General features: G+C 41.3%; 2 protein-coding genes across 3 annotated transcripts; one reads left to right on the top strand and one right to left on the bottom strand.

Moving 5' to 3' along the window:
• Positions 1-507: 507 nt before the first annotated feature.
• On the bottom strand, positions 508-27663 carry LOC134812286 (HEAT repeat-containing protein 6-like). The gene is made up of 20 exons (XM_063819657.1): positions 27531-27663; positions 27284-27388; positions 26781-26906; positions 26148-26272; positions 25832-26016; positions 25533-25668; positions 25210-25345; positions 24895-25092; positions 24534-24699; positions 18402-18521; positions 17991-18178; positions 17734-17842; positions 17456-17594; positions 16990-17240; positions 16758-16863; positions 2812-3036; positions 2487-2659; positions 2173-2373; positions 1725-1909; positions 508-1572 (listed from the first exon to the last, which is right to left on the bottom strand). The coding sequence occupies exons 1-20, from the start codon at positions 27651-27653 to the stop codon at positions 1366-1368; spliced, it is 3204 nt and encodes a 1067-aa protein (XP_063675727.1). The 5' UTR covers positions 27654-27663; the 3' UTR covers positions 508-1365.
• Positions 11114-16419, top strand: LOC134812289 (uncharacterized). 2 transcript variants are annotated; one of them, XM_063819663.1, is made up of 8 exons: positions 11114-11337; positions 11626-11755; positions 12562-12609; positions 12904-12977; positions 13372-13830; positions 14050-14226; positions 14783-15112; positions 15272-16419. In XM_063819663.1, the coding sequence occupies exons 1-8, from the start codon at positions 11220-11222 to the stop codon at positions 15463-15465; spliced, it is 1530 nt and encodes a 509-aa protein (XP_063675733.1). In that variant the 5' UTR covers positions 11114-11219; the 3' UTR covers positions 15466-16419. The 2 variants fall into 2 exon arrangements, with proteins under 2 accessions (XP_063675733.1, XP_063675732.1); XM_063819662.1 differs by having other exon boundaries at positions 11117-11337; positions 13402-13830; positions 15272-16416.

The following is a 27663-nucleotide window of genomic DNA, read 5'->3' as shown; positions in this document are numbered from 1 at the left end:
TAGCATCGTTTTAAATCACGGCCAGGTACAAACTATTATTACTGAAGGCTTTTCTATTTTCTAATATTCCATCATGTTTTTTATATTTTTTCATTAAAATTTTCACGAAAGTATGATATCGTCTTGGATTATCGACCACTCTTTTAAAAGGGTCGAAATGGAACCTTTTTATGTGGGGACGACGTTATTTAAAAGATGTTATATAGGGGGGGGGGGGGGGGGGGGTCCAAGGGGAACTTTGGGGAGTTTTGGGGAACTTTTTTTTGGGGAACTTCAGGAAACCTGGGGGACTTTCCCAAAGTTCCCCAAAAAATTATCAATGAAACAAATAATTTTGGGGAATTTTGGGGAACTTTGGGGAACTTTTTTTTGGGGAACTTCAGAAAGTTCCCCAAAATTCCCCAAAGTTCCCCAAAGTTCCCCAAAGTTCCCCAAAAAAATTATCATGCTGCAAGTATCAACAAGTAAGTTAAGATTATACCTTATAATAACATACATGTTAACATTAATGGGTATTAATGTATATTAGAGAAATTTTGAATAATTTTGAATAATTTTGGGGAATTTTGGAGAACTTTGGGGAGTTTTGGAGAAGTTTTTTTTGGGGAACTTCAGAAATCTTGGGGGACTTTCCCAAAGTTCCCCAAAGTTCCCCTTGGACCCCCCCCTATATAAAGTACTTTATATTATAAAGTAAAATAAAACATGCAAGAGCCCTTCTCGTACAAATATAATAATTTACCACACACTAAACATAACTTACTACAGCAGATCCCCGATTTTATGCCATTTATTGGAGGAATAATTAAATAAAATCGGGGATCACTAAACTTTAACTTACTATACTCAGAAACTAAAACGATTCTTTATCTACAAATAGTTTATAATATTTCATATAATTTTAAGAATTCCAAAAATGTGTCCCTCGGAGACCAAGGTGACAGGACAGTACCCAAGAAGCCCACATTGTTTTCGGGTAACCTCCACTTCCAGAACGTGGAAATTGGTTGAACAGATTGAAATGTTGGGTATGAATCACGTCTTTTTTTCGAAATTTAATTCTGGACCTCTTCTTTGAACTTTAATCGTAGATCTACAAGTCCAAGCAAAAGGACCACTTGGACTATGATTCTATCCCCAATTCTTACACCTAAACGCGATGGACAATGTTGGGCTTCCTGGCTACTGTCAGCAGATTGATAATGGTTTAATCGGTTTTGCAGCTAGTCCACCTTGAACACTACTTGGCTACTGTCGGCAGATTGATAATGGTTTAATCGGTTTTGCAGCTAGTCCACCTTGAACACTACTTGGCTACTGTCGGCAGATTGATAATGGTTTAATGGGTTTTGCAGCTAGTGAGCACTACTTGGTGTTGCTAGAGATGTCGGAGGTGATGAAGGCGTCGGAGTCACTTGGCAGTGGAGTGGGAGTCAGCATGTGCAGGACGAGGTCTAGAGCAGGTGAATACTGCTGACACTTGACGCGCGCAGCAGTCACCAGGTCCTGCTCTAGGGTGGTGAGTTTTTCTGAGGTGCTGACCGCACTGCACTGTGATATTAATGCTCCATGCTGAGGAGGGGGGAGGTTTTATTAAACTAAATATTTAACTTTTACATTTATCACATCATGATAACCTTGCAAATATACAAAAAATACTTAATTTTAAAGAATATCTCATAATAGTGATAACAACTTTATTCAAAGTGAGAGAGGAATGTTACCTGGTGAGGGTGAGGGAGGTGTCTGAACATTTCCCGGTGGTCCTCCTCCAGGTGTATCACCACCAGGTGACACAGCAACAACACCAGCTGGAACCTCAGTCTCTCCGTGTACCCGCACATTGCGGGGCCTCCTCCCTCCTCACTTAGTGTCACTAGCACAGTACCCCACACCATCACAAAGTTACCTGATCGTAGTGTTTTATTCGTTAATTTAAGTCGTGTTGAATTTTTTAATTTCGACATTCCGAAGTAAAGTTATGACCCGTTGAAAAATATAGATTTCGTCAAGAAATACACATAAAATTTCAAACACGCCAATAATTCTGACACCCTGCTGCATACTATCAATTTCACTAGATTGCATATTTTGGATTCCAAAAATACTTCAACCTGCATACTTTTTATACATTTAACATTTTCTGCACAACGTTTAAAGCAGCCTACTTACCCCCATAACAAGCACGAGTGAGGCACTGCGCGAGCGCTAGTGTTGCGTTTATCCTCACTTTGTAGTTCTTGCAGTGCACCACAACAGAGGTCAGAGTGGTGAAGAGGTCAGTTCCCCAGGTGCTGTCAGCAGGACTTAGTACTGGGTTCTGTAGTGTGTTCACCAGCGCGTAGCACGCATTCCAGCGTGTCTTCATCATACCTGGTTTACGAATGTAGATTGTAGATTTGCACTTTCTTTTTAGAATTAAAGTGAAAACGGAACACTTTAAGAAACAAAAAACCTTTAGATGTACAGCAAAAATCATCAGTTACCTGAAGTACATGCCCTAAGAAGACAGTCGACACTCCGCGCGACGTACTCCCTAAAGTGTGCCTTGCTGTGCGTGCTCTGCTTCATGAATCGCAGTAGGTTACCCAGAGCGCGCACAATGTTGCTCTTCACCTTGTCGTTAGACGCTGCTGTTTTTAACGACACGTCCAGTAACCTAAACATTATGAAGGTCAATCATGAACCTTTCAGTGGAGTCAAAGTTTCCAATCATGGAGATCCTGCAGAATAAAAAAACTCACACAGTTGTGCCAGATATGACATTTAAAAATTCAGGTCCCACACAAAGAAAACACAGCTTATCCAAACCTGCCGAGTAAAATATCACTGAAGTCAGTGACAAAGGAAGGATTATTGAGTTTGTTAACGACGAGAGTATCCGATAAGTTGCCCAGACTCCAGCTAACTCGGAGAAGAAGTCCACTGTCAGCACTGTCTGTTGTCTCCAGAGCTGTGATGATGGCGTTAGCTGTGTCCGCTACGAATAGCAGGTCGTCTCGTATACAAGGGTACATTACTAGTACTCCTAGACATCTGAAACAGAGGGTTTATTTGTAAAGTGAGAAATGTTATATTACTGATATGATGTGATCTTAAAACGTTGCTAATATGTTACACTTACTAGAACGATACTAGTATTTCACTGATATTATAAAATTAGTTTTGAATTTATTGAATTGATAATAGTCACGTGGAAACAATTATTTTTGGTAACTGCTGACAATACAATTCTTATGCAGCAGATATCATCAGTATCATCAGTCATAATTCATGAAGATGAGTATGAAAGACTAAAAGACGTAAACATGGTAAAGATGTTATATATTTTATGCAGTCATTATTTTTATGTAGTTACATTAAAGTACGTCCATCTTCAAGCTAAAATTTTCATTTCGCAAGTTGCAATATATTTTGTAAACATTTGATCATCGGGCACATAGGGTCAATGATCGGTGGGTTTAGCGTTGTTACTGCAAACAGACAAAAGGAACATTTCTATTTGTTCCCTCTACCAAGTAAAAGAAAGAAAGAACAAAGCCTAATATTGCAGTGCGCATTAGCCTTTCTTATAGCTTTTTAAAGGCTAATGCGTGCTCAAAAGATTAGTTTTGTGACTGCCCAGTTTATTTTACTGGTCCTATGTATTTTACTCACTGACCCAAATTTCACTGTTTTGACTGAATTTTTCTTGAATGACCATCTTACAAGGTCACTGAGGATGGAACAAGACACGATTGAGGTGCTCAAACTTTAATTCCCAAAGAAAGTTTTGATAAACGGAAAATCATCAGAATGAGATGTTGGAAGATTTTTTGAAGAGGAGCTTTTTTGCCGTTCCCTTGACCGGAATTTCGCGGTTTTGGTCGGTGAGAGTGACACAGTACAGGGAAATCCGGTACAGGGAATCCAGTACAGGGAATCCAGTACAGGTCGCCATCAAGGTTCTAGAAGCAGTATACCCGGAGAAAACTTTGATGTTATGAACATTTTGAATATTTCCTACCACTGTTTTTAATTTTACGTTTTTAAAAATTTATTATTTTTATTTAATAGCGAGTAATTTCATGTCATCATAATTACAGAAGGAACGATGATACACAGTGAATTAATAATAAGGATCATTACTGATAACCATTTCGTGAGATGAGAACTAAATATGGTCTGTGGTTCTTGTCTTAAATATCAAACTTAAATTACAAATTAGTTGTAAGACCAGATGAGAAAGACTCAGGACCTAATCAGCTGCTGAAGTCGTGCATTGTCTCACGTAACTAAGGAAACGTTATCTCACGAGAACCTAAGATCTAACATTTGAGGGCAGGGATGTAATTTCCAGTACCATGACCAGCTAATTGATACAACACCTGACATTTAGTTTTAGTTCCTTTCGTAAAGGAGTAAAACTAAATACGGTCTTGAAGTGCCCCGTACTCCGCTTCAGATCTCTACATGATGTATTCAAATCGGATTTTCGAACTCATGATGGTCATATAATATCCAATTGCATCATGTCTTTAAATTACAGAAATTTCAGAAATTTCAGAAATTGCATTTTCAGAAATTGCATTTTAATCATCCGTATTACAGACTGTTATAAGGATGATTAAAATGCACAATTGACATTGTAGGTGCATAATTTTGGAATGACCGTAACAATTGGCTGGCGTCGTATGTCTATAGGTTTTTAAGTATTCCCTAATCGATACTTTTACCGCATCAAAAAATATTCATCACAGCCAAAATTATGAATAGTCACAGCGTGAGCGTAAATGTGAGCTAGTCATGGCGGAAACGCGCATTGATAATCGGTGCTTGCTCGCACACGTGCAATCTTTTGATGATGCTACGCAACGACGCAGTCAAACTTAGCTGGAATAACGCTATTATTATATTTTCATATTCTTCACTTCCAACGTTAATTATAAAGAAATTAGAAAAATTCAGTATCCTTTTTCTAACTCCGTGCAAAAATCACGAGGTTTCAATTCCATTTGCAAGCTGTAACTGTTTCTTGCGAAGGGTTACTTTTTAGTGTATTTAATCGTTGCTGGAGAGATTTTGTCAAGTTTAAAATATAGTATAGAGATGATAGAAAATGTGTTTGCATTTTTTTTTGGAAAGTAAAGATTTCAAGCGATATCAATGTTCACAAGTCATACAAAATGTGCTTATTGTCATTACTCTGCGGTCATATCCAGACGCTTCTAATATTTCCCTAGCAAATGTCAGTAAAATTGACTTTTGCACCAGATGGTAGAACGATTTTTGTCATTTTTCTTCTTCTTAGATCGACAATAGTCGTTTTCATAAATATTAGGGGTCCTTGGTCGCATGGTTACCGTTTATCGCAGCCGTTTCACAGAATAGGTCAAGTTTTTAAATAAATAAAAGCATATATCTGAATACTGACCGTACGGCTGTAGGAGTTAAGTATTTGGAGCAATTTTCATAACATGCTAAACGTCTCTCAGCAACTTATATACGAGGAACAATTAATGAAGTTATAAACCGACGTTTCGGCACCTTGACTGGGTAAAACCTTGTCAAGGCCAATAAGTCGGTTTATCACTGTACTCTTTCTTTAATTTGTCCTCTGTATATTGGTTGCTGAAAGACGTGAAATTAGTGATGAAAATAGCTCATAATTATAATAACAACTTTCTCTTGGTCGGGATGAACTGTCTTTTAGTTTTGAATAGACGCGGCGATTAATTAATTAAATAAAGTTATTAAACGAATTAAAAAATAATGTTTATCTGATATACTTACAGCTTATATTTTGATGTAGATTTCATCCGAATTGTGGTCTTTTACTGTGGTCATCCAACTTGTGACAGTTTTTTTAGTAACTGAAACTCTGGACGTATACAACTTTTGTGATAGAAATCTAGTAACGAAACTGCTGTTAAGTCGGTGCTAAACTGCTAAAGTGCTAATGTTAAGGTCTCCAAGTCTGCAATGCTTTTAACCACTCGAACGAGTTCAACGACTTGTCTATCTGCTACCATGGCATCTCTTTTCAGGCTAATAAATGACCGTAAACGATGGATAATATTTTAAATATTCTATTAGTAAACTATCATAATATTTGGTATCTGTTCTTTTAAATGTGTCGCGTAATGGACATAAGACTTGTGGAAATCTAGACCATAAAAAAGAGAGCGAGCTATCACTACCATGTTTGAGGTATTACATAGAGTTTCAAATTTCAAATTAACGCCCAACCACTGTGTTCATGTGATTTTACATGACTTTAAACCAGCCATATGTAACTTTAGAACAAGCGATATTTCGAATCTAAGATTGAAAAAACATCCACAGTTTTCCTTGTTCAAGCTTTAATAAAATTGCTGCAACGCCCCTTCTTGTCCTTCTTTTATGTAGTCACTAGTCTCAAGCTAGCGGTTCATTCTCACTCACCTTGAAAGTTGACAAATTGTCAACAACTTCAACTCCGATAAACAATAATCAATAGGTACTCACATTCAGACTTCAGTGACCACCCTCAATTTGCAACTTATAGTATTATGCTTATTTATAGTATGATGTTACAGAATAATAGTTCATATTTAAAACAGGTGGAACATGTAAAAGGCAGGTGAAACATGTAAAAGGCTGTATTACGAGTAATAGTGTTATATTATGTATATATAATTTTGTTTATTTTTCAATTTCAATTTGCAGTCACCAGGGCGACTCTAACTCTTACGATTCCTCACAGCATGTTAGAAAATAGCGACTCTACAATCAGCGTCATCAGCGATACAGAGCGTCATATCTGGATAGTGTATCTCACAACAGGGCAATTCCACAGTAAGGTTCCACTTGGTGAAAATGAAAAATGTTAAGATAGGCACCTAATTTTGGTTAAAATATGTTCATTAGACTCTTAACCTTACAGGCCAACAAAAGTTTTTTGTTTCATATTGCATTAACTTTTGATTTTTCTCATTCAAAGGAACACTACTCGGAAATGAAAAAAATCATTCAAATTTTCAAAGGGCCATAGTTTGGGTATGCAGCAATATTTCTCTATGAAATTCCATACACTTAGGCATAGGCATAAGAATGAGAGCTATGCAAAGTTTCAAAACCGTTACTCAAATACTTTTTCAAAAAAATTTCCACAAAGATGGTGTCGCGTCTGTCACAAAATTAAGCAAAAAAGTTTTTTCAGAGCCACATAGTGCTATTTATATTAAAAAAACCACTGTAACCTATCTCTTCTGAAGGTAAGGGAGTACCGTAGAAATTATCAGGCTTGTATCTTTTAAGAAAAAATTTTTGGAAGGGGGGTCCCAACTTGTCGCGTCCGTCACATTTTTTTGAAAATGCTCCAGAAAATCTTTAAACAGACTTTAAATGCATTTTTCTTAAAGCTGAGGCCGTCCTCAACACAACTATGTCGTCAAATCGAAAATTGGACAGAAAATGACCGAGTTATGTATAATTTTGTATATGCCCATATATGGGCGTACGGCTCACTTTTAGCCATTTTTATCCATATTTCCATTATTTTGACTAAAACCAAGACAAAAAGAAGTCAAATAAGGTTGGATTGTGTTGACTATGTTGACTTGACTATCAAATACATATGCAATTCAATAATTAAATTTACTGAGTTTTTGCCATTTTATTTGCTTACAACTTTTTCAGAGGTAAAAGGCACAAAAAATGGACTTAACCCTATTTTCGCATATTTTTGAAGTAAAAATTCAATATCTTCCACATTTTAAACACTAAAGTAATGAAACTTTTAGGAGATGGTCTCAACAGTATGATGCGTTGAACAGTGACGAATGTTTTACCAGAGTTATAAATTTGTTCAAGTTGAGAAATAATTGATGCCCCTAGACTGATACCCTAGCGTATGCCCAAAATGGACGATTTTGGCTATTGCAGACCTCTTGAGGGTATTTGAGGCCTAAAAATTGGCATGAATACAGAGTAGATGTCACTGAACAAGATAAAAGTGTCAAGTGGAAGATTTGGAAAAATTGGAAAAAAACGTGTGTCCGTCACAGTCGCGTCTGTCACAATTTGAAAATGGCACCACGCAAACAAAAATTGAGCAATCTCCAAGAAAATGGCATCTCAGAAATCCCTAAACCTTCTTCTATCATTGTAATTCCAAATTAGAGACAATAGATAACTTTTTGAGATAAATTTGGGTACCATCTGAGTAGACACCCAAAAAAAGTGTCATATTTAAGTCGCGTCCGTCACAGGGGTGCTATCTCAGAAAGTAATAATGGTAGGGGTCTGAAATTTTCACACAACCTGTAGAAAGGTTAAATGTGGACTAATAAACAGTTGGAGCTGATAAATAAATAACATCTCGAGTACAACATTCGTTTGAACTTTAAAAAACAGCAAAATCGTGGTGTCCGTCACGGTGGAATTGCCCAACAGTACTTGTTTCCACCTTACTTGGAGATACTATCATCCTGATAGCATCAATACGGTACAATGCTTTCAAACTGAACAAATTCATCGTGGTAATCATCAAACACATGGCAGTTTGTGATTTGGTAGCCAGCATAGCTTTCACTCTCCCAACCATAACCTCCATGATAGCACACAAGTGGGTTCTGGGACAGTTCTCCATGTACGTGGAGAGGTTCACAGTGCACCTCTCCTTCCCCCTCACTAATGTACTGATATGTGTGCTGACTGGCTCTAAAGTGCTGTTTTTACAGTTCCCGCTCAGGACCAGGGCGTGGTCTGAGAGGTCAGCACATTTGGTTTGTGTGTCTTGTTGGACAGCGACGGTGCTGTACTCAGCAGCAAAGTTGGTTCACTATCAGAACAAAGTGTACTTCAACTATGCTACCTACGACATCGACTACAAAGATTCAGAAAACGACAAAATATTTTCCATAGCTGTTGACTCTGTGTACTGCGTACTGATCATGATTGTGATGATAACGACAGTATTCACTCTCAAGTATCTGTTTGAAGCAAGAGAGGTAGCACGACGTGCTAAGAGCGCCAGCTCCCTCAGATGGCATGGCATCCTAACAGTTGTCCTAACATCTGGTGTGTTCTGTGTCTCCACCATACCCTGGACTGAAAACAGAATAACGGAGCAGTTTGTGGCAGCTCCCCCAAAAATGATGCTCTTCCACACCAAGCTTAAGAGGGTAACTGACTACCTCCCCATGTTGGGTGTCACTTCTAACTTTTATATATATTGTGTGACAGTACCCAGCTTCAGAGAGTTCCTCGTCTCCCTTATCTCAACTGTGTCTGTCAGTATCTTCAGCAGGGACAAGGCGGGGGAGACTGAGGATAGAGGGAGTGGTGTTGTCAGTAAGACTGAGCAGCAAAGGTCTTCTGTCTGACAGGTTACACTTCTCATGTTGAACTGCAGAAATATCATGAGGACAATTTTACTACGGGAGAGATAAGAGGTAAAACTAAAGCGCTGCTGGGATTGCCAATAGTGCTTCTGCTCTTGACTCTTGTGTAGATAAGATAGCCTTTCTTTTCGTACTGCCACTAATTATCCCTATTTTTGTTTGGTTACTAGTGGAGTTTTAAAGTTTATCTCAGAATGCTGCACACCAACTGCACCGTCAGCTGGATGCAAGGGGATACAAAGAGACATCATATCTGGATAGTGTATCTCACAACAGTACTTGTTTCAACCTTACTTGGAGATACTACTAGCATCAATTCAGTACAATGTTTTCAAACTGAACAAATTCATAGTTGCTATAATCCAACACATAGCTGTATGTGACTTAGTACTCTCCCTTGCCAACGTCCTACCTTTAGTAATCTCAATGACTGCTCAGGCTTGGGTCCTCGGAGACACGTTAGCTATTGTAGAGAAGTTACTTGTGTACGCCTCATTTCTGGTGAGCGACATGCTGATTTGTGTGCTGGCATATAGCAAGTTACTGCTATTACAATTCCCTCTCGGAACAAAGACCTGGTCAAAGAAAGCAGCGCATCTGGTTTGTACAGTCTTCTGGGCAGCTGGCGTGTTTTACTCTCTAATAACACTAATTTCAAGCAATATGAAGGTGGTTTTCAGCTGCATAACTTACGATAATGAGTACAAGAGCAGAGAATTAGAGCACGGTATTCCTTCTTTGGTGATAGGCTCTGTGATTGTCACGTGTATATTAACAGTGTGGATAACCACAGGTTTTACCCTGAGATACTTGTGTAATGCCGGGAAAGTGGCGTATTAAGCGAGGAGATCACAGGGCACTACAAGAAGCAGTAACCGGGGTACTGACTGGTGGTTTTACTGTGCCTCCATGCTTCCTTACACTCTGTTAAACACAAGGAAATATTTTGTACCCTTGGAGAAGTCGTCAACGAGCTTGGAGCTGGAGAGTACCTCACCAATGTCAACGTTATACCCAGAAATGATCAAGATGAACATAATGAACAAGAGCAGCCAGTTTAAAAAGTTGTAGGCTTCCATTTATTTTATATTTTCCGTATTTTCAATGTCTAGATGTCTTATGTCAACTTTGAAAAATTTCAATCATCAAAATTATTAACTCTTTTTATTTTTATTTTAAAGTTTAGTTGGCAAAGCCTCTTTGACAAAGGAAATTTAGTATGAATTAATGATGACGATGTTGACATTGAAATTGATTTCGACCGGTCGAGAAACACTGATGGTCATTTGATTTAAAATGACCATGTTGACTATTAATATTCACATAACTAGAAATATTCTATAACATGTAGTATCGTGACACTGCTTATTGGAGAATTATAACCCGGGCTGTCCCTCCTACATGACATCAAGTATACTTGACAATGTGCATTATGATAATTAAATTATCATAAGTACTGCTCTGCCCAGCTCATATGCTTGCATTATAGAACAGGATTATAGAGTCTTGGACCTTGCCCGTCCCATTTAGTTTTACATACTCTACTAAGAACAATAGAATCCAGGGCACAAAAGAGTTAGCGTCGATTATTCAGTTGAAGACAATACGTTCTGACGCCAGGCAGGAATTACAATATCATAGCTGGCCTCGTTATCAGTTTCCTGATATAGCAGCCAATAGAAATCCTCTAACTCGTTCACGTGACGTAGGAAAAGCAGGGAGAGCCTACACTCTGCCTCTGTATTCTCAATACTGTCTTAAAGTATACGACCTTCGTTTGTGATGCTTCTTGCAGCTCGAATAGTGAACTCAGTTTAATTATTCGCTCATTTAAGTAAAACGCTCATTTTGTTTATGAAGAGAAAAACTAGCGACGTTTTGAAGAAGATATCTAAAGATCGTGATAGAGACAAGAATATGGCGATAATGCTCCTGATTCTCCTGGTTTTCGAACCAGTTGCTGGAACTCTTGGTATGCTGTTAGTTCCTTAGTTGACAGCATAAAAACAAACCCCATTAATTGATTAGTCCATAACGTGGGCTACGATTCCAATGTGTCAAAAAGCTTGGGAAATTGGCAGAAATTGGCACTTAATAGTATAATCAATAGTTAATAGTACCATGTTTACAGTATGCACTGAAGGGGTATCCTAGGAAGTTTCTTGAACTTATCAATTTTGTAATGAAAGGCAATCGATTTAACTTTTGTATGACTCTACATTAATCTTAGTGGCTTAAGCAATTTATAATACACCCACAGATTGTCGGGAAAGAAACGACTTGAAGGGTAAAGCATACAGGGGGAAAATCTCTGTTACCAAATTTGGGAATATTTGTCTAAGATGGGACTCTCAGCATCCTATTCAGCATACCAGTATCACTCCCGAAAAGTAATAAGCTAAGTTGATTTAAATGAGTTTTGTAGCAACCTTTATTATCACTAGCAGGAACCCGTATAAGTTATAACCCTAAAATGGTGTCAAGACTCAAGAGACTAAAATAATTATTACCTATTTAATTCGCGTTTTTGACACCACTTGGGGGTCCAAATTTTGGGCTCTAAAACTCCTATTCCTTGGCCAATTTTTTATTTTTTCATGCTGATTTGAAAAGCATAAAAGCATTTGACCCAGTCAAAAAAGTTTCAGTTGTATATCTTTTACGGTTTTTGCGGAAAGTCGCGTTAAAGTTGATGCTGTGGTGTCAGTAAAATGGCACAGATATATATATAGCTTTGGCACAGATATATATATAGCTTTTTCCGAGAAACTAATCTTTAATAGATTAGATAAAATGTACGCAGCCATTCTTTACGTTTGATTATTACTCAGTATATTTTAGTTTTGTACCGTTTTAAGTCACATAGTTTTGTACGTCTTCCTAAGACTTGTTTTCCTTTCCTAGTTTGTAAGTTATTTTAAAGATTTGTGAATATTCCAGTTGCTTTTAGAACAATTTTATCTCAGATAACGATGTTTAATAAAATGATGCAAAGACTTATTTCGAAGATCTAATCAACACCGACTTTTAATGTGTAGGAGTACAGCTACAAAATATATATATATATATCGTCTCGCTTTATATATAGTAAGATTTCTAGTCACCTTGATAAAGAAATATTCCGCACTGCATAGTTTTTTTTTTCAGACTGTAAGCAAATTGAACCAGTAAATCATAATAACACAATTATTTCCAGAAGCCCGACCGCAGATCTCGAGGAGAACTATTGCCGGAATGCTGATCAGTAAGTTTCCTAGTTTGTTCTTCGTAAACATTCCCCCCTACTATTCTTTTGAGTAATTCTTTCTTATCTTTAACATATCAAGTACCAATTGTGGGTTAACTTCATGTAGATTTAACTTTTAAGAAGTAAACTTATTGTATTGTGATGGAAACACAGAGGTGGCAGGTTAGACGTGAACGGACAAACATTCTAGGAGAATCTGTAAACAACTTATAGTTCAAAATATGATGACTGATACTGAGAACAATTAGCAAATTCAGCATCAGATTAATTAATTAATTAAATATTTTTCAGAGAACCAGGTCCCTGGTGTTACAATAGTGCTGGAACGTCAAGATTTGAATTATGTGATGTTCCCATATGTCCAGGTTTGTGAACATTTCGACTCTCACATTTCGACTATGTTTTTGATCACATCGTTCAAAAGAAGAAGCCCATCTAAAAGACTACATAAAATATGAGAGCAATGTTTTAACTTTAAACGCACAACAATGACAGCCTTTAATTATGTGCATATTATGTGCATATTATGTCATAGAATAAAATAAGTCTCCAAGTCTCCAAGTAAGATGTTATCTTGGAGGTATGTATTTTGGCCCACAATTACTTCTCTTCATCAATAGTCTGTAGATTCTAGATAGCCACAGCCCACAGGCAATAGGCATGCATATTCTTATTATTCTAGTTGTACAGGTAATTCTGGTCTATCAATATGGGATTTAAGTAATGTTGAAAAATCTATGGCAAAATGTTTCCTTGCAGTTAAAGTTGTAGTAACGAGAATATTCACAGAATGGGTACCGGTGCCGGTGGACATAGATCCGTACATAGATCACGACCTGGAGAGGACGCCTCTGAAAATAAAGACGGATAGTGAGACAGGGAGTGAAGAATTGATCAGAATCTTCTTTTACAGTGAACAACGGAAAAATGCAGGTCGTATCGACATCCGAGATCAGCAGTATCGACTGGGTCGATGCATGGCAGACTTTCATAGTCTAGATACTGTACCAAGTGGTAATGAGAAGAAATGGGAGATCACCAAGGTGACCATCGCATCAGACGTAAGGATGACAATCCAATGCAACGGAGAAATAGTCAAAGAATTTCAGATGTCATCTTGTGACTATGGAACATGGCGCCAGTTTTGGCTTCAAGAAGTGAAACTTATACGGTTTGGTCTCAGCGACACCGCTTCAGATTATATCTACTATTCACCAGGTAAAAAGACGATAAGATGATTGATTAACGAAGTGTGATTTTAACTGATTTAAGATAAAATTTATAATTTATCTTCTAGACATAAACAGAGAGATCTAATGGTAAGTTTCCCATAGATAGACACTACTATAAATTAGTGTCTTTTGAAAATATTTGTATATGTAGAGAAATCTATGTTTGATGGGTGCAGAAAATATACACTAAATACGTACATTTCAGCGGAATGTACAGGCCTCAAAACGAACTGGTACAACATGAAGACAGATACTCAGTTTCCTATCCTGGCGAAGACAGCCTTCGTTCTGAGCTGCAATAAAGGATATGAACTGACAGGAGATAGGATAGTGACTTGCACTAAAGACACAGAGTTCGCATACTCTACCGAACCTAAGTGTGGTGAGTAGTGAGCGCTGACTGAGCTGCCTCAAATTGGAAGGAGGATGCTCTGGGGGTTCACTCAGATACGATCACCCGTTGCTTTCAATTTATGAGGTGGCACGACGGACCTACGTTGATGACAAAAGTCTGCTCCTTTGCAATATAGACCACTCCCCTATAATTATGTGTATAGGATAAGGAAGCTTCTGTCATGTCATGCTGCATGCGACGCTAGCCATGTGTTAATTAATTACAGTGAAGTTCCTCCTTCGCAAAGTTATTTAATTCCGCAATTTTCTGGATTCATTTATTATTGATGCGCGGCGCAGCATTGGTCAAATAAATCGTTAATTTTTACCATGCGCGAATCCCACTCATTTATTAAAAACATAGTATGTAAATATGTTGCACTTTTTTCCAGTCACACTTTTCATTCGAAAGAATTAATGGCGAAATTCTTGTTACTGTATCAAATCTTATTTTTCTTACCATAAAAGGTTTTGGTATATGTCCCCTTTAGTACTTTGTTAGCTCAAGTTATTGATGATGGGGAAATAAACAAAAACCTCCTCAGAAGACAAGGAGGTGGATGTTACAGTTAACGGCGAGAAGATGTCTAGACAATACCTCGGTTGCTGGAGAGATTCAGGAACCAGAGCTATACAGCCGATTGAAAAGAAACATGATCTACTCAGAGACAATTACGTTTCTCGAACTGATGCAGTCAACAAGTGTCTTAAGGCAACGTTGGCCTTCGGATACACAGTGTTTGCAGTGCAGAACGGAGGGTGGTGTGCAAGTGCTGAGGACGCTGAGGACACTTACAAAAAGTACGGACGGTCCGGTGGTTGTGGACCTGATGGGGAAGGCGGAGGCTGGGCCAACGACGTGTACAAGATCAAGCGTAAGTTTACTAATTTCTGGTTTTTCTTCTTCTTAGCGTAAGTTGAATCTTTTCTGTTTTTTCTTCTTTCAAAGCCTTGTTAAAAGTTGAAAGTTTGAATACTAAACCCTAATCTAAAAGCTTGCTAATTGACCATATATGTAAGTATTACAATTTCAGAGCCGGTTTGTATTGAATTCACAGTGGACCACGGCCAAGTTTCGCCCAGAGGACCGGTAAAAGAGAACACAGTCGTCAGAGTCACGTGTTCGAACCTCTACGTTCTGACTGGTGTATACGAGGTCACGTGTCAGCCTGGTGGGGTGTGGTCAGCACAGCCGGAATGTACAGAATGCGGTATGAATGTTTTTTGAATTATATAGTAGTTCTATACGACATAATATGGAATACAGCATTTTTATCCCGCTCATATCAACAACAAAAACAAACAATCAGTAAAATATGTTAGACCAAATGACGGACCCGGGACCAGCACAATTACAAACTAGGACTGATGGTAAATCAAGGGAAAGCATGAGGCTAAGCTCTCCTTTTTGATTTACACATTCAATTAACAGAATAACCTGGTAATTTAGCAAGAATTTTAAAGCAAAGCTATATTGATTATTGGATAGCCTGTTATTGGTAAGTGAAATTAATGTTTAACTATTACAATTAACGTTGTTAGCTTTGATCCTTTTCTACAGTTCACTCAACGATTTAAATGTATCATTAAGCAGCCAATTTTTGGGAGTCATGGTAAATTGTTATGTTGGGTCTGATAATCACTATAATTATTATTATTTATCGTTTTGAAACATTGACACAGTTCCCCCCAGATCTCCATCCGGATGTTCCTGGGCCTATGTTGCAGGCTTTTTCACTGTGGTGTATTCATTTCAATTAACGTTCCTTGTTTTGGTCTTCCAGATTCCTCATGTATTATAGAGCAGTCAATATGTTGGTTTTTATGTGAGTCATTCATCGTTAACTGTTATTTTGAATTTTGATAATGATTATTTATTATTGTAACAGGATATTAACGCAGTCCCCCACAGGTCTAATCATGAACCTATGTAGCGAACTTGCTCAGCAACTAAACCAAACCACAAACCCACAAGTCTCAACGCTCCAGGGACTCCACAGAGGCATACAGATTTAAATTTAACATAATTGTAACATCAGATTTAACTCGAAGTTTCTGACGATTTTATGAAAACGAGTTATAGTGGGTAGCATTTTATTCATCACTAGATGATTGGGACGAAGATACTGTTTAATGTTTATATAACAAGATAAAAAGAATTTTTAAGATTTACTAAATATTGAAACTTGTAATATTTTGTCTCAGATCAAACGTAGATGATAATTAAAGAACTTATAAACTACACGGATAAAGTTAAGCGTGGTCCGATGATCATAAGTCCATAAACATCAGAATACCAATCATTGCCCTCTATTTTGATTTTTTAATTCAGAGATATGCACAGCTATCCTTTGGAGAGCTATAATTCTCACAGTTCATATTATATTTTTAAGTTTTCCATTCTCGCCATTTTGCTATCGCAAGTGCTTATACAGTGTAAATTTATAGTGTAGATAGTGAACACGAATTTAAAAATTCTCACAGTCGGTTTATTAGTTAACAATCTAACGATCTAATTACCTGCAAGCAGAGGAAGTGGCAGGAACAGTAGGGTTAGTAAGCGCTAAAAGTAGGGTCATGATGAGACGCTGCGTGTGCACTTCAAATGAAGCAAACACTGTGTTACCTGGACGCGGTAAAATGTTCAATATGTACTGAGGGAGTGGTATCTTTTTAAATCAAAAGAACAGGGAATATAAAAGGGGGTTGAATAATCTGTATCAGAGGTATACCTAAATAAAAGTTAAATTACCGATAGTGGAGAGAATATCACAAGCTCCAGGCATGATTGGAGAGTGCTCGTTCTGCAGTATCGGCACAATCGCACTGCTCAAAATATTGATCCAGTGCTCCTTCAGCGTGCTAAGTTCAAGCGTGCCAGCTTCAAGGGCACCGGATAGTGCGCGCCCCAGCTCTTCCAGCACAAGCAGGGACATGTTCTGTATCAGGGTGTCCACACTGCTGGCTAGTGTTAGTTTAGCTGCATCTGTTATCTGGGGCCACCTGGTGAAGTAGATGCTACTGATATTGCAGATAAGGACTATATCAACAGAGAGGTCCCAACACATTAGATGTTTGTATATATACGTACTATTATTTGTATATATATGTACTATTATATATATATAATAGTACAATATGGTCTTGTATTTAACACGCGTGTACAGTGTTCTCCATTATTAACTGTCTCAACAACAATGCTGCAAGATGACACTGACCAGTGAATGACGGGGGTGAAGTAGAATCTGAGTATTTGACAAAGAGTCTGGAGAGTATCTCGCTGGTGTGTTGTCTTTCTGAGGTGCTCCAAACACATTCCTACTGTTTGCTCATTGGCACCCAGCCAACTTCCCACCTCTGAGATAGTGTGGGTGTTAGACTTAACAATTATATTATATTGTCTATTTAGTCAGTCATCTACATGCTATAAAGTTGACTTAGTAGTTCCTTCCCTCGACCCGGTGTGTCTAAAATAAAGCATCCCACTTCTACATGCCTGGTAGTGGAGTTTCTACAGTGAGACAAGCACACAACAGAGACAGTGCTGCTGCCTCCACTTTGTAGTGTCCCACACTGGATAAGTGCTTCATTGATTCAGTCAGGATCTGGGGTAATGATTTAGTTTAAGTAGGCAACATATTATAACATTTAATGACCGCAAACTGAACGTTCATAAGATGCTTTTCAGATAAGTAATGATAAATATCCTAAATTAAATTCTAAATATTTCATCAGAAAAATAAAAGTACTCACACTCGATACAAGACCAGGTTTCAGTTTCGAGAAGGGCGTGTGAATGACAAGTACAGCCAGACACTGGAACAAGTGTGGAAGTACAGCTGGCACACAGCCAGGTATCTGCAGCAACAGCTCCGAGTGAAGGGTTAGCAGGTCAGTAGCTAGACTCTGGGAGAAGGGGGTGTAGGCCGCTCTGCCTTTACCTGTATAGGATGCAGGTTAACAGATTGCATCGGAACTATAGATCTAGTAATATTATCATACCGTTAGATATAAAAGCCCTATCAAAGTCGCTTTGCTGCCTAGGCAGTTTTCATCTTTCTCGAAAATGTTATATTCCTGCATATAATAAAATAAAAATGTGAGTTCATGAATAACAAATACACGCTTAAAACGTGACTATCGACAGTTTAAGATGATCCCTACTAGGTCTGGAGTCAGCAGCTACGAAGTAGTGTTTAACAGACTCAATGAGAGATGATAGAGCTCCTAATCCTGCTATCCTACACTTCACGTTCGGTTCCTTCTGTATCACGTTCAGCAACCCTGGCACAAGTATTATTCTTAACATTTACTGACATTATCAGACTGAAAATGTGTATTTTTTGGCCCTAAGGTTTGTAACTCATTAAATAGAATCTTGGTACAAACAAATGGGTGTAAAATGCAAATTGTGTAAACATGATTTCCTACAGTCCTACAGGTGCAACAGAGAGATTTGGCCAAAACTTTTGCCTCATGACTTTTGTCCAGGCGTGAAACACAATTCTAACTACTTTCACAAATAATAGAAGTTTTGAATTGCAATAAGATGCTCATTATCGCTGAGTCGTCACCAAGTATTTAAAGGGGGGGGGGGGTGTCATGTCCGTCTATGTCCGCCTATGTCCTGTCCTTTTTGGATTCTATGAGACAACGGACGTGTTTTTTGGGACATTGGCGGACACGGACGGACATTGGCGGACTCGGACGGACATTGGCGGACTCGGACGGACATTGGCGGACATTAGCGGACAAACATTTTGAGGACTGAAGAGTACTGAAGAGTACTGACGAGTACTGAGGAGGATGGCTGAGAAGGATGGCTGAGGAGGATGGCTGAGGAAGATGACTGAGGAGGATGACTGAGGAGGATGACTGAAAGGGAGGAGAAGGATCAGGAAGACCCAGGAAGAGGAGGAGGAGGAGGACCCAGAAGGAGGACCTAGGAGGAGGAGGAGGAGAACTGAGGAGGATGACTGAGGAGGAGGAGGACTCAGGAGGAGGACTGAGGAGGACTGAGAAGGAGGAGGACTAAGGAGGATGGCTGAGGAGGATGGCTGAGGAGGATGACTGAGAGGGAGGAGGAGGAGGAAGAGGAGGAAGAGGACTGAGGAGGAGGAGGAGAAGGACTGAGGAGGAGAAGGAGGACCCAGGAGGAGGAGGACCCAGGAAGAGGACCCAGGAAAAGGCCCCAGGAGGAGGACTGGGGAGGAGGAGAACTGTTGAGGACTGATGAGGAGGACTGAGGACGAGGAGGAAGAGTAGGAGGAGGACTGATGAGGGGAGGAGGAAGAGGACTGGGGAGGATCAGGAAGACCCAGGAGGAGGAGGAGGAGGAGGACCTCAGGATGAGGAGGAGGACTGAGGAGGACTGAGGACTGATGAGGAAGAGGAGGAGGATGAAGAGGAGGAGGAGGACCAAGGAGGAGGACCCAGGAGGAGGAGGACTGGGGAGGAGGACTGTTGAGGACTGATGAGGAGGACTGAGGACGAGGAGGAGGAGTAGGAGGAGGACCAGGGACAAAAGGATTTCGCGGCATGTACGAAATCGCGAAATTTCCCATTCTCCGCGACAAATTTTATGTATAGTTTAATGTATAGCCTGTTAAATTTCGCGGTACCGCGATTTTTGGCCGAAATAATCGCGAAATCCTTTTGTCCCTGAGGAGGACTGAGGAGGGGAGGAGGAAGAGGACTGAGGAAGATCAGGAAGACGGGGGGGGGATCATGTTATTTTTTGTCCGTTTTTGTCCGTTTTTGTCCGTTAATTTTTGTCCGTTTTGAAAATATAGCTGCCAAACGGACAAAAACGGACAAAAACGGACAAAAACGGACAAAAATTGTAACTTTTGATTTAAATTTTCTCCACAATTTGTAACAGGCTATCTGCAGAAATGGGTAGCCCGGTTAATGACCATGGTCCTTTCTCAAACTTTTAATCTTCAATTAGGCACAAAGAATACCTAGTCTACACATTTTTTAATAACATAAAAAGGGATGAAAAGTTTTATTACTGCAGAGTAAAACTTTGTTAAACACAAAGATTCTTGAGCACATTTTGAGTCAGACTCAAATGCGCTTAAAAACATTTTAGTATATAACAATAAATTATGTTAACAATAACACCAACAATAATTATAAATTGAACAAATTATTGAGAGATGAAAGAGAGGAAAAGGAGGAGGGGGGACTGAGGAGGGGGACTGAGGAGGGAGAGGAGGGGGGCTGAGGAGGAGTGAGACTGAGAAGGAGAACTGAGGAGGAGGAATGAATAGTAGGAGGAGAAGAAGGACTCAAGAGGAGGAGGACCCAAGAGGAGGAGGACCCAGGAAAAGGCCCCATGAGGAGGACTGGGGAGGAGGAGGACCGATGAGGACTGATGAGGACTGATAAAGAGGACTAAGGACGAGGAGGAGGAGGAGGAGAAGGACTGAGGAGTGAGCAGGAGGACTGATGAGGAGAAGGAGGTGTATGAGGAGGATGAGGAGGAGAAAGGAGATAAAGGATGAGGATAAGGAGGACTGAGGAGGAGGACTGGTGAAGAGGACTGATGAGGAGGAGGACTGAGAAGGGGAGGACTTAGGAGGACTGAGGAGGGGAGGACTTAGGAGGAAGAGGAGGATTGAGCAGGAAGAGGACTGAGGAGTAGAAGGAGGAAGAAGACTGAGGAGGATCAGGAGGACCCAGGAAGAGGAGGAAGAGGAGGAGGACTGAGGAGGAGAAGGAGGACCCAAGAGGAGGAACCAGGAAGAAGAGGAGGAGGAGGACTGAGAAGGAGGAGTGAGACTGAGAAGGGGGAATGAATAGGAGGAGGAGGAGAAGAAGGACTCAAGAGGAGGACTGAGGAGGAGGAGGACTAAGGAGAAGGATGAGGAAGAGGACCCAAGAGGAGGAGGACCCAAGAGGAGGAGGACCCAGGAGGAGGATCCAGGAAAAGGCCCCAAAAGGAGGACTGGGGAGGAGGAGGACTGATGAGGACTGATGAGGACTGATAAAGAGGACTAAGGACGAGGAGGAGGAGGAGTGAGGAGGAGGACTGATGAGGAGGTGTACGAGGAGGATGAGGAGGAGAAAGGAGATGAAGGAAGGAGATGAAGGATGAGGATAAGGAGGACTGAGGAGGAGGACTGGTGAAGAGGACTGATGAGGAGGAGGACTGAGAAGGGGAGGACTTAGGAGGACTGAGGAGGGGAGGACTTAGGAGGAAGAGGAGGATTGAGCAGGAAGAGGACTGAGGAGTAGAAGGAGGAAGAAGACTGAGGAGGATCAGGAGGACCCAGGAAGAGGAGGAAGAGGAGGAGGACTGAGGAGGAGAAGGAGGACCCAAGAGGAGGAACCAGGAAGAAGAGGAGGAGGAGGACTGAGAAGGAGGAGTGAGACTGAGAAGGGGGAATGAATAGGAGGAGGAGGAGAAGAAGGACTCAAGAGGAGGACTGAGGAGGAGGAGGACTAAGGAGAAGGATGAGGAAGAGGACCCAAGAGGAGGAGGACCCAAGAGGAGGAGGACCCAGGAGGAGGATCCAGGAAAAGGCCCCAAAAGGAGGACTGGGGAGGAGGAGGACTGATGAGGACTGATGAGGACTGATAAAGAGGACTAAGGACGAGGAGGAGGAGGAGTGAGGAGGAGGACTGATGAGGAGGTGTACGAGGAGGATGAGGAGGAGAAAGGAGATGAAGGAAGGAGATGAAGGATGAGGATAAGGAGGACTGAGGAGGAGGACTGGTGAAGAGGACTGATGAGGAGGAGGACTGAGAATGGGAGGACTTAGGAGGACTGAGGAGGGGAGGACTTAGGAGGAAGAGGAGGATTGAGGAGGAGGAGGACTGAGGAGTAGAAGGAGAAAGAAGACTGAGGAGGATCAGGAGGACCCAGGAAGAGGAGGAGGACTGAGGAGAAGGAGGAACCAGGAGGAGGAACCAGGAAGAAGAGGAGGAGGAGGACTGAGAAGGAGGACTGATGAGGAGGATGAGGATGAGGAGGAGGGTGACTGGGGAAAGGATTGAGGAGGATGAAGACTGAGGAGGAGGAAGAGGAGAAGGACTGAGGAGGAGAAGGACTGAGGAGAAGGAAGAGGAGGAGGACTGAGGAGGAGGACCCAGGAGGAGGAGGGCACAGGAAAAGGCCCCAGGAGGAGGAGGATGACTTGGGAGGAGGAGGACTGATGAGGACTGATGAGGAGGAGAAGTAAGTGGATGAAGAGGATGAGGAGGACTGAGGAGGAGGACTGGTGAGCAGAAGGAGGAGGACCCAGGAGGAGAAGGAGGAGGAGGAGGATAACTGAGGAGGAGGAGAAGGACTGAGGAGGAGAAGAGGGATCCAGGAGGAGAACCCAGGAGGAGGAGGAGTAGGACTGAGGAGGAGGACTAAGGAGAAGGAGGACTGATGAGGACTCAGAGGAGGATGAGGAGGAGGGTGACTGGGGAAAGGACTGAGAAGGTCTGAGGAGGAGAATGCGGACTGAGGAGGAGGAATCAGGAAAAGGAGGAGGAGGACTGAAGAGGAGGACTGAGAAGGCGAAGGAGGACTGATGAGGAGGATGAGGATGAGGAGGAGGGTGACTGGGGGAGGACTGAGGAGGAGGGTGACTGGGGGAGGACTGAGGAATATGAGGAAGACTGAGGAGGCGGAGGAAGAGGAGAAGGACTGAGGAGGAGAAGGACTGAGGAGGATGACTGAGGAGGAGGAGGACTGAGGAGGAGGAGGAGGACTGAGAAGGAGGAGGACTGAGGAGGAGGAGGACTGAGGAGGAGGAGGAGGAGGAGGAGGAGGAGGAGGAGGAGGAGGAGGAGTGAATAGGAGGAGGAGGGGGACTGGGCAGGACTGAGGAGGAGGACTGAGGAAAAGGATGAGGAGGAGGACTGAGAAGGAGGACTGAGCTGAGGAGGAGAACTGAGGACTGAGGAGGAAGAGGAGGAGGATGAAGAGGAGGTGGACCCAAGAGGAGGAGGTCCCAGGAGGAGGACCCAGGAGGAGGACTCAGGAGGAGGAGGAGGATGACTGAGGAAGACTGAGGAGGAGGAGGAAGCATCTAAATATTATTTCCATTTTTGTTATTTTTTGTCCGTTTTTGTCCGTTTTTGTCCGCTCTATTTTTTGTCCGTTTTGATAATATAGGGTTCCGAACGGAAAAAATGGATAAAAAACAGGATCCCCCTGGAGGAGGAGGAGGAGGAGGAGGAGAAGGATGACTGAGGAGGAGGACTGAGGAGGACTGAGAAGGAGGAGGACTGAGGAGTACTGAGGAGGATCGCTGAAGAGGATGGCTGAGGAGGATGGCTGAGGAGGATGACTGAGGAGGATGACTGAGAGGGAGGAGGAGGAGGACTGAGAAGGAGGAGGAGAAAGAGGACCCAGGAGGAGGACTCAGGACAAAGAGGAGGAGGAGGACTCAGAAGGAGGAATGAGGAGGACTCAGAAGGAGGAATGAGAAGGAGGAGAACTGAGGAGGAGGAGGAGGAGGAGGAGGACTGAATAGGAGGAGGAGGGGGACTGGGGGAGGACTGAGGAGGAGGAGTACTGACGAAAAGGATGAGGAGGAGGACTGAGGAGAAGGACTGAGGACTGAGGAGGAAGAGGAGGAGGATGAAGAGGAGGAGGAGGACCCAGGAGGAGGAGGACTGAGGAGGATGATGAGGACTGCAGAGGAGGAGGACTGAGGAGGACTGAGGAGGATGGCTGAGGAGGAGGAGGAGGAGAAGGTGGAAGAGGAGGAGGAGGAGGAGGAGGAGGAGGAGGAGGAGGAAGCATCTAAATGTTATTTCAATTTTTGTTATTTTTTGTCCGTTTTTGTCCGTTTTTGTCCGCTTTATTTTTTGTCCGTTTGAAAATACAGCTGCCAAACGGACAAAAACGGACAAAAAAACATGATCCCCCCCCCCCCCCCGGAAGACCCAGGGGGAGGAGGAAGAGTAGGAGGAGGAAGCATCTAAATTTTATTTCCATTTTTGTCCGTTTTTGTCCATTTTTGTCCGCTCTATTTTTTGTCCGTTTTGAAAATATAGGGTACCGAACGGACAAAAAACATGATCCCCCTATAACAGCAAAAATTGAACATTTTATTTAGCAATTTAGGTGTCCATTTATGTCCGCCTATGTCCGCCTATGTCCGTCTATGTCCGCCTATGTCCGCCTATGTCCGCCTATGTCCGCCTATGTCCTGTCCTTTTTGGATTCTATGAGACAAGCGGACATAGACGGACGTGACACCCCCCCCCTTTAAAGCTGAATTCAGCTCCTCTAGCTCTAATTCTGTAAGTCACTCGGAGTTAAAGCGAATGATGAAGCTGTAAACTGACCAGCAGTAGGGTCCTGAGGGAGAAATGCGGACCACACACTGAAGGTCCTGCTCTTGTGAACACAGGAAATGCAATGTTGCAGAGTTTGCAGACTCGTCAGTCTTGTCCTGCACTTCACGGCCGTCACCTTGTTCTGGATCCCTTCTTCTGTGTCACTCTCGCTGTACTGGGCGACACGTGATGTGTTACGTGTCAGGTGCTATCAGCTATGGTTTTGTCAGCAGAGGGAGTTCTGCTTTATATTTATAAACGTATTTGAAATTTTGACAAGTAACCGCCCAGGCTATATATCATGTTAAACTGTCTGGTCACAACAAATGTATACAGCAGTTATGATAGTTGATAAAGATCTTTTAAATACCTCTGACTCGGAGGTTGACACTGAGAAATCAGTTTGACGTTGAGGGTTAAAGGCGGTGTTTTTATCCATTGGTGGGACTACAGCCGGGGAGGCAGCAGGTTGAGTAGGAGGTGGGGCAGCTGGGTGATGTTGCTTGGGGCTAGGTCTCTCTATTTGGGGCGAGTTTTGTGCCTTGTTTGGCGCTTGGTTGTTGGGCGCCTGATAGCGGTTAAGTTAACTCTGGTTAATTGAATGTTGTTGGTTATATAACTAAAATTCTGGTATAGGCTGGAACTAAAGAATCTAATTCAAGATCATGATATAATTATTAGTGACCTGTTTCCTGCGCGGAGTTCTCCACGAAGTTTCCTGCTCTGCTCTCTTTCTGCCCTTGTTTGAATCGTTCTGATGATCAATCCTCGGTTTAGGGGAGTCGCGTGCATCTTGTTTCTTCCGCTTCCCTCTTCCTTTCCTATTGAGAAATTAGTAAGACCTATCTGGCATCAACATTATCTCTATCACAGAAAATACAAAGAATGAAAAAATAAAATCCTGGTGAGAACACTTATCGTCACCATAACAATACAGTTGGGTGTAACCATATCGACTAGGCTAGATGTCACAAAAATAACAGCCAACAACTCTGACAGCAGACTGACTTGTTTCTAACACGAGGTTGGGAGTAGCGGGTGTGGCCAGGTTCGTTAACATCAGACAAGTTCAGTTCGTCTAGAGACAAAGACTCCAGACTTATAGCAGGACTCGTACTCTGACTTGCTCCTTCAAATATAGAGCCTGAGAGAAAAGGGGTAAAAATCTTGGGATTATGAAGAAGACAACTAAATTGGAAATGTTATAACAAGGAGATTAGGAAAATGTTCGTTGATACTTTCCATTAGTCTCAATCCTCAAAAAATTTCATAAAACGCAGATACACAAACCAGCCCTCTCAAATTACCTTTGACGATACTGAGTATCTGTTCCAGCAAGTACTGAGAAGTATTGTGTTTAGCGATGGTTTGGAGACACTTCATGACCCCTGATAAGAGACGAGCTCTGTTCAGGTTGTCTCCGTGGAGACGGGCGGTTGCCAGAGTGGTTAGTGTGCTCACTATGTGTGTCACAAACATCTCATCCGTCACACTGAAGTACACAGAATTTAATAATAAGATAAGGCGTTCTGTTAAAATAGTTTCAGTTTTTCGGTGTTGATTTCACGATTCTCTAGCTCTATGTTTGAGCCTGCTGGGTGGTATAACGTTAGAACTGGGTACCTGTTGAGCATGTTGTTGAGACAGCGCAGTGCTAGATGCTGTACCTCCCTCTCAGGGGCAAGACCTAGACTTAGCTCCAACATCATCCCTCTTTCACCGAGCAGCACGTCTAGTGTTCTTAGTGTCTGTAAACAGAGAGTTTACTTAGATACTTTATATTGTGGGATAGCATTTTAACTGTTAGAGGTTCTGGTTTCATTTTACGTAATACAGTATTCCTGACTGGACTACAAGATCCATAGACCTAGAGTTGTGCGTCTAAGATCACTGAAAAATACACTCTGCTTCCGGCCTTTATAATTGACTTTTTTGAGGGGACTCAGGATTTTTTCAATATCTGTGGTCTACTATGTGTCAATAAATAAAACTCCCTGATCCCTCTGAGGTCCTTTCTAAAAATTTAAATTTCAGAGGTCTCAGAAGACAACTTTATACGTGCTGCAAAATACAGCAATAGATAAAGTAATAAATACAAGATAAAAGTAATAGCCATAGTAACGGCTAAAGGCACCACATCACTGTTTACACTTCCGTATTGTGCGGAATAGTATTTCTAATATTAGGACCTAAGAGCTGCAATTGTTATGATTACACAGTTAACTGAAACTCACAGTTTACATACAGTTAACTTACATTGAGGTCGGTGTTATAGAGAAGGGCCCCAAGTGCCTCAACAGTGCAGTACAGATAGTTGGCAGCCCTGCACACATCTATTATAAACGTAGCACAGTTGTTCAGCTCCTGTGTCGTAAACACACACTGAGGGAGGTGGATTAATCTAGATATAATCTGTCATCTAGTGACCGGCACATGTGCAATAAACAGGCTCTAAGTTACATGGGTATTTGTTTGATTAGATCCGATGCGTAGTTATCTTGTCAAATGTTTGAATCATGTCAGTTAATAAACAGATAAATATTTCGCAAGAAATGTTGAAGAAAATAATATTTGTGTCAGAACAGATAGAATCGAAAGACGTGAAATTCCTGTAATGTGCGCGGCGTAAGGCCGCGCGTTTATACGATAAAACAATATCATTCAGTCTGTACTAAAATACTAGCGCGTTACGCAAAGTACACAAGGAAATAGTGACAACCTAGTGTGGCAATGGAACTTGGATTATAAGTACACCGTACCTGAGTCGCGTTAAGGGAGAGAACTGCTAGTTGGCACCATTTTATCTGCAATTTAGTTTCATCTCCACACTGCTTGAATATGTTCAACAATCCAGCCTTCACTTCCTGTCACAATAAGTTCACCTTGGCACATCACAAACTTTTATATAGATTGTCAATCAAAAGTTATAAATAGCTATTTTGAGAAGGTATTAAACACTAAAAGGCGGGTTAAGGAGTGTATTAGAGCAAGGAGGTTAGTGCTTACCACTGGATTGGTCGTGTTAAGATTGCCAGAGTGGAGCTCGAACAGCAATCCTTGCAGAGTTAAACTCAGTTCAGATTTAGAGGTATGCTGATCTAATTTAGTAGCCTTACTCCAACCGTCCATTCCATTGGGA

The sequence above is a fragment of the Bolinopsis microptera genome, chromosome 3 (assembly GCF_026151205.1).
Source record: "Bolinopsis microptera isolate Bmic1 chromosome 3, MBARI_Bmic_1.0, whole genome shotgun sequence".
NCBI classification, from domain to species: domain Eukaryota; kingdom Metazoa; phylum Ctenophora; class Tentaculata; order Lobata; family Bolinopsidae; genus Bolinopsis; species Bolinopsis microptera.
The sequence above is the reverse complement of the archived record's forward strand: the minus strand, read 5'-3'. Positions and strand labels throughout refer to the sequence as shown.